The sequence below is a fragment of the Electrophorus electricus genome, chromosome 21 (genome assembly GCF_013358815.1).
Source record: "Electrophorus electricus isolate fEleEle1 chromosome 21, fEleEle1.pri, whole genome shotgun sequence".
NCBI classification, from domain to species: domain Eukaryota; kingdom Metazoa; phylum Chordata; class Actinopteri; order Gymnotiformes; family Gymnotidae; genus Electrophorus; species Electrophorus electricus.
Window position 1 is genome coordinate 8,871,250 of NC_049555.1, and position 7,654 is coordinate 8,878,903.

A 7,654-nucleotide genomic window follows, 5' to 3' on the forward strand; every position below is an offset into this window, starting at 1 on the left:
ACCTGAACTCTGAGCTTTGGACAAGTACTCCTCCAGACCGGGAAATGAAGCTCAGGTATGCTTTTACTAAAGTTCGCCACTGGTCAACCCCAAGCAGGATGCCGCCCAATCATATACGCCACCCGGCCGACCGCTCTCACAACCACACGTGTGCACATCCATATGCACTTTTATTTGTGTTAGGATTTCAGATCACAGCTCCGTATTAGTTTGTTTGTTTCACAATGAACAGTGAGGAACTATTCAGTTTAATTATGTTGTTCAAGATCAAATACAGCATACAGCCTAAGCATTCAATTATACATGCATAATAGTCTGCACCTCAAGCTATTTTCTGTAAAAGCATTTCATATATTACTGTTTTACAAATATTCCTGTGTTACAAGGTCACAGCAATTAAGACATACTCAGGGAACTGTAGCTCATGAGATCTCAGTAAGCAACAGGCCATTTATGTTGCAATAAGACAACAGTTTTCTGCATCCCATGTTTGGAGCGAATATATTATATTTTGACTTCTGTGGTCTGAAATTTAATGTCCAATGACCAATGCTTGACTTCAAGCATTTTTCATTCTGTAAAAAAACTCCTGTCTTAATTAAAGTGCTTAATTGTGTATCTTATAAGGATTCCTAGGAACAAACTTAAATTCTTTCACTGAAGTACTGCGTCTTAGTAACCACAAGAGGGCAGTACGTGAAAGGATAATATGTATTATCTTTTGCACCGGGTGAAGGCTTCACGAGATTTACATTTTGTATTGATTAAGACCATAATATTTTTGTCAAGAACAAAAATAGATAAAATAAAATAAAATAAAATAAACACAGGTAGAGTATTCAGCTGAACAGTTTTATGGTGTATTAACTTGTACAATATTCACTGTACCATGCTTAAAGCTTTATTTAAATTTTCGTGAGAACTAAAATCAAGTCATCATTTGAGCTATCAGTAAATAGGTTAAAATGCCAAGGATGTGCCAAGAGACTCTGGCCGTCGCTTCTGCTACGTTGTGAACACCGTTTGTTTCTATAATTGCTCCTTTTCAAATCATTTTCATATGCCAATTACTGTAATACGAATACACTTCAACGAGGAAGAATTAAAGATGGATTGCTTGTTCAGTAACATGTTCAGTAACATGTTTTTTTCATTTTGATTCCCCTTTGACAGGTTCGGTTGGTCTATATCTTAAATTAGAATATTTTGTTTATTTTTATTTTAAAATCCATGCCCCCAAACAAATAAACAATAATACTAGGCAAATAATGCACTTAAGTGATGTAATTATTTAGGCCATACTGGCTTCTATAGCCATCCAATGTTTAGGCTTCTGATTCTGTACCTTGAATTACGTGCATTTTTGGATCGCTCATACAGTGGAGATTTATTTCTTTATTTTTGTATGTTTGTTAGTTCTGACGTCCCAACAACATAAATGATGTGGTCTTTAGTAACTCATGGCTATATCTTCTGAGCAAAAGTATATTTTGCGAAAACGCCAAATTTATGTCCTATACTTTACCTCGGATAAAAGGCGTGGTTGTAATTGTTAATACCAAGAAAATACTATTTATATTTATCACTAAACGTGATAAATGTAAGACGTATTTTTCTACCATTTCTAAAATAAAATCGCAAATTAAGGAGAAGCTATATGTATGCTAGAACGGCATTTAACAGGCTTGAAACATTTCTGATGCACGAAATGAATAGCTAATGTCTAGGCTGACATAGCCTCCGGGCCGATAGGAATCTGAATGCGGTGCTCATAAACCATCGCTCCTCATCTGCTCTACGCGTCTCGGGGTTGAGAGCGCTAGGGCCTGATTAGCCTACTGTCTTTAAACCGTGCTATTCCCGCAGTCACCAACTCATTATTCGCTTCTGGCCAATGCAGTGTCGGGGGAGGCGGGGTTTTCCTACACTAGGCGGGGTATTCAACGAACCAATCAGTGGCTATTGTCTTGCAAAACAAGCAAACACTGGCTTTAATCCAACACTGCACAAATATAAATGGGCCGCAAAAGTACTTGTACACAAAACGCCGGTTCTGCTTCGACTAAGATAACATCCAGCACAATGGCAAACGTGGAGATACCTAGCCTTTTGGAACGACACGCAGCGCGGAGAACGTTTCCCCTTCTTGCCCGCACAAAGGTTTGTCGAAACCTCTTTGGACCGGTAGATCATGACGAGCTCAACTGTGAAATGAAGAAACAATTGCAGGAAATCTCCGAACGAGACCAGAGTCGCTGGAATTTTAACTTCGAGAAGAACTTGCCATTGCCTGGAAGTTACGAATGGGAAGAGATATTAGGGCAGTCCGTGCCATCCTTTTATCAGGATTCGGTGCATAACGGGAGAGTGCGGACTGTTTCGCTGTTTAACGTAAAGGACGCCGAGTCCACCTCCGAGTGTGAATATAAAAATGCATCTGCGTTACGTAAGACAGCAGAGGAAGTTCAGTGCTCCGCTGATGCACCGGACCGTTCCAGTGATGTGAACCAAGAGAACCATTCGGATGCCTTCAACGCTGGACTTCGTCGCTTGTCTAATGAATGTCATAGACGGAAGAGGCCGTCTGTCCCAGAGTCTTTAAGAATCAACAGCACTCAGATCACAGGTAAAGCAAATAGCTTTATTGTTGTTGTTGTTGTTGTTGTTGTTGTTGTTTATATCAGTATTCCTAATGTTAGTTTCTCCCGTCTTCAGAATTCTTTCCGAAAAGAAAAAAGACCATTGATTCTAAGCAAGCAGAATGCACTCCAAAAACGGGTTCCTCTATCCCCATTGAAGTAACTCCGCACAAAAGAATAAGATGGTAAGTGTTGAAAGTGACTTTTTTGTAATACATGACATCTTAGTTCATTACAACACAGAGATTAGTTTAACATTGACTATGGTGGAAGGCTGTTACAATAGCGGGAAGTGTTTTAGTTTCTCGTGACATTCCAAGGGTTACTTCGCCGTCTAAGTTAAAAAATATTGTTAATGTTTGAAAGGGTCTCGGAATGGAAAAGGTCATTTGAATTGCTGTGTTTTAAACAAACTGATCATTTCGTTATTAATTCCATTTATATCATTTTTAACAGATGTTTGCACTCCATGGAAAATGCAGTAGTCCTGTGTTTATCTGCTGAGCGGATGAAGGACACAAGGATGAAGCGGCCTGCATTTTTTTTCTTCTGATACATGTAGCAATATGGCTCCGCCAAAACGGACTTTGCAGTGTTACAACTTCTCAACGGTGCAATTTTTTTCCCTGTTTTGTTTTAATGGTTTTGTAGGATTCATCGCTCCGAATAGAATATAGCGATAGCAGTTTTATGCTTTTGAAAAATATACTAACTTATGTTTTATTTATGATCCATGATAGTCTGTTATGCTTTATTTACAGTTATTGTTTATTTACTGCAATATTTGATGTTGTGTTTTATTTAAGTTTTTGGGGACGTCATGCAAAGAATGTTTCTGAGCCGTTTTTAATATATATTCTAGCTTTGTATTGAATCAAAAAAAAAATAAATTATATTTTTGTTTACTTTGTTGTTTTGCAGTCTGCCCTTTCCTTATTTGTCTATAACAGAATTACAATATCTCAACACGGGCGGGGGGGGGGGGGGGGGGGGGATGTTTGCCATATACTTTTTGGATGTGAACATTTGCGAGTAACAAAAAGAAAAGTTTGGCCTCTAAACAAGGCGGACTCAGCTGTTCCTCCTTCGGTGGTTATGTGGGAGAAGCGGACAGCTGCGTGGTATAGGGAGGATTTAAATGCCATTTTCTCTCCATAATGAACGAGGCAGGTGCCCTTGGAACCCCGCTTTGTCCAGATAAGACCTTCATTCTCAGCACGCTCTTAGCAATCCCGCTAATGAAACACTTACCAAGACTCGAACAAAATGGGCTCCAACTATACACACGGCAACCACCTGCCTCCCCTCCCTCTACCTACACACAGCATTGTAAACAACATTTCTCTATAGCTCGAAATGTGATGCCGCAACACGCCAAATCTCGAAAAAAATAGAAAAGGAAAAGTTGCAATCAAAACGAAATGAAGAATAGTTATAGCAGAATCACACATGACCCTTTTGGGAAAAAAACATCTGATTTGGGTTATATTGGTGTTTTGTACATCTCTGACTGCTAATATTAGTTTCTCTTATAGCCTCAGGTTCGATTTTATGGGTCTATGGCTTTTTGTTCGATGCAAAATTACTAATCTAGGGTTTTTACAGTTTAGGGAAGAGGCAATAATTATTAAAAATAAAGGTACTAGCCTGCACGTCAGGGAGTTACAAAACATAATGCAGATACATTTAAACCTAGTTTATTTTTTACAGTATAAAATATAACCGATCACATTTTTATATCTTATTGCCATTAAATGTTGCAGGGTTATTTTAACAAATGACATAAAACATAGTCTTACAAGTATAGTACTGATAAAAATGATGTTTCATTGTTTCATTATTCGGATATACGAATAATGTTTATGAACACAAATACAATCGAATGCATTCGTGAATGGCTGTGGAAACAACTAATTATTTTCTTTTACGAATTTCCTGCAAATGTATTAAATCCCAAGAAAAATATTCCCAGTTCTACACCAAATTTCCCCTTCTTAGTTTTCTTTCTTTCTTTCTTTCTTTCTTTCTCGTTGTTTCTAATAATCGTTGCAGCCTGAAGTCTGTAATTTTTAAATATTTTTAATAAATAGAAATAAACGAAATAAACGTAAAATACGATGCCTACACGTCGATGAGTATTTTTTCTCTGTTGTTGTTGTTGTTTTTTTATCAAACACAGTCAGTGGGGAGCTTTTCGGCCCGCCGCTAAAGGCGTTTACCATTTACTATGACCATCTGGCACCAAAAAAGGCGAAATAGAACAAAGGAAGGCAAAGGCGCACGGCGAAGCGAGTGCCATCGCATTCACCTGCAAATGAGCCTTTGTGGCTTAATAGAAGTTCTCGGTGCTCACAAATCCTCTGTTTGGTTTTGTTTTCGAGCCGTATCCAGTCGTGTCCACGAAAACAGAGATTGGCCCCACAAGCCCTCATCACGTACTGTCAAGGTCCGAAGGGTTTGAGGTGATCTATGTAACACTTGATTAGAGGCAACGATTGTGCTGATGATATCAATTTTACTCTGACGAGAAAGACAAAACAAAGATTGTTAAAAGATTGTTCTCTGTCGTCATTATTTAATAACAAACGATAAACGATCTAGTGTTATTGTCAAAATAACACTGTCAAAAGGTGTTGTATACTGTCAAAAGGTGTTGTAAGCCCATTCAAGAAGCGTCATTTTACATTATTAGATGGAAACTGTTCAATGTTAAATGTCGGCTTTCCAGTTTCCAAATGTATAGTTCTTTTTTTTTGACAAAATTCGACTAATAGACTACTTTGTTTTTATGAAAAACAGTCTTAACGTGCGAGTCCATCGGACCCTTGAAGAAAACGCGTTCTTATTTTAGGGAAAAACCCGAAAATTATCGAAGGTCTGCGCTCGTCAAGCATTTAACTGGAACTTCATTATCTGATCTTTTACACTAAAATCATCATGCCCAGACCGTTAGGTTTGTCAATATGCTGTGCTATTATCATCGGGGTTTCTCGACCAGATGGATGATTTCCTAAGACTCATGGGACCACAAATTTGACTAGCTGAAATCCCAAACATCCATAGCTTTTTACCATCTAACGATCTCTAGGTGCCTCAGTAAATCTAGGCTCCACATCTCTTTTTAGTCTTTAGCATTTATTTAATTCAGTTTATTATTTTTTTTAAACTTCTTATTCATAAAATCATGTATTAATAAAATAATTTGCTTGTGTGAGATTAAAAAAGGAAAGCTAAATAGATTATATGGTGTGTTTGCATAATTATTTCAGAACATCCTGTCACTGTGAATTATAAAAAAAAATGTAATAAAAAATTAGGATTTCAGACTAAGTTTTTTTTTTGTTTGTTTTTTTTTTAGCATATATTGGCAATGCAGAAGGAAAAGGTCTAATGTGGGAAAGCTTATTTTCAGACTTCATCCTCCTTCCCTTCTGATTTTAGAAAATCTCTTTCTCAGCGCTGTTAACCCTATTAAGACCCAAGAATTCTACCAAGTAGCCGCCAAACCATCAAACCATCAAACCATCCATCTTTCCGGCATTTTAACCTTCCTTCCATTCCGGAGCATTTCTTTTTCTCTCTGAATCTTTTGGCCCATAAAACTAGTGGAGGCACAGGCAAGCTGTGTCTTCAAGGCTGGATAACCCTCTATGGGTTCACTAGCTTGGATTAATGGCATTTGCTCCCAGAGTTTGCTCAGCAGTCTCAGAGAAGGTGGCAGCAGTGCGTCCTTTTAAATGCATAACAAAGGCCCATCATTTATGTGGTGGCATATGGTCCAGACCCCCACTGTAGTAGGCTCACTCTTCATGCTGTCTGCCAGTACTGTTGTGTTGTTGCCTCCACTGTTGACATAGTTGTCTTGTCATGAGGAAGCAAACTCCAGAGGACAGCCAACACTGTGGTTATACTTCCCTCTTGTCACTCATCTTTTCTACTCTATTCTCAAGGGCATAAATAGTTCTGAGATATGACTCACAAAATGGTGTATATCATCAAGAACATTCAGATGAGCTAATATTTTCAAAAAGGCAAGGCTGTTTTCTCCAACACTTGTGTTTCTCAAGAAACAGACGATTTTACCCACAGTAATTAGGCCCCACTGCATCATGTGCTGAGGTTTTCTGAGGAGAAATTGTTAGATTCATTTTGACAGAAAAAGCCTTAAAATTAATGTCTGTCAATAAGTTATGATGTCCTAAAAAAACTAACCAGGGATTTTAAAAGACTCAAAAACAGAACTAAAAAAATATTAAAAACAGTTAAATCCTGTTTTTTACTTCTTAAGTTTTGATGTTTTGTAAATGCCTATCATGTTATTTTATTAGGCACTTCTTAAACCTAAGAAGGATCAGAAAATAATTACTATCAATTTACAAGTTCTAAAATATATTAATTATTTTCAGTGGTTAAGATTATTGTTTTCCCTATATTATATGATATGCACTGGCTATTTCCTGATAATCATCCTTGCTGGAGGCCACATCTCTGATACTTTGTAGATTATCTTACCAGCACCAGCAGTCCATGTGATAAGCAAAGGATGAAAGTAACAGAGAAACAGCCACGTTCTTCACAACAGAAGGTCAGGGAGTGCACAGCAAGTCATCCCCATGGCAACAAGCACCCTCACCAAAAAGAGCAAAGGTATTGTATTAAGGTCATAGGCCATGGTGCTGCCCATATGGTCGTGTGCTGCGTAAGTCACTGATCTGTCAGGATGCTTTAAAGGAATTCAAGCATCACTGAAAGACTCTTAGAAAAAGAACTACAACTGTCCCCTGAATGCCATAAATGCCTCTACACAACCACCTCTGCCACCACAGGCTTGTGGTTAGAGAAATGTGGTTACAACAGGAAACCTTGCAGGTCTGAATGCTAAAATGGATTGATCAAGTGATATAGTTATGTCATTCAAAACAAACACAAAAATGATATTGGTGTTGGTTTATATTTATTAATGAGAAAAATGTCCAAATGCCAAGACTACAAAAAAAAAAAGCAAACAAACATAA

At 37.8% G+C, this 7,654-nt stretch overlaps 1 protein-coding gene across 1 annotated transcript; it reads left to right on the forward strand.

Moving 5' to 3' along the window:
• Nucleotides 1–2,010: 2,010 nt before the first annotated feature.
• On the forward strand, nucleotides 2,011–3,545 carry cdkn1ca (cyclin-dependent kinase inhibitor 1Ca). The gene is made up of 3 exons (XM_027013823.2): nucleotides 2,011–2,626; nucleotides 2,716–2,824; nucleotides 3,096–3,545. Coding segments are annotated over exons 1-3 (720 nt in total). The 5' UTR covers nucleotides 2,011–2,016; the 3' UTR covers nucleotides 3,097–3,545.
• The last annotated feature ends 4,109 nt before the right edge of the window (nucleotides 3,546–7,654 follow it).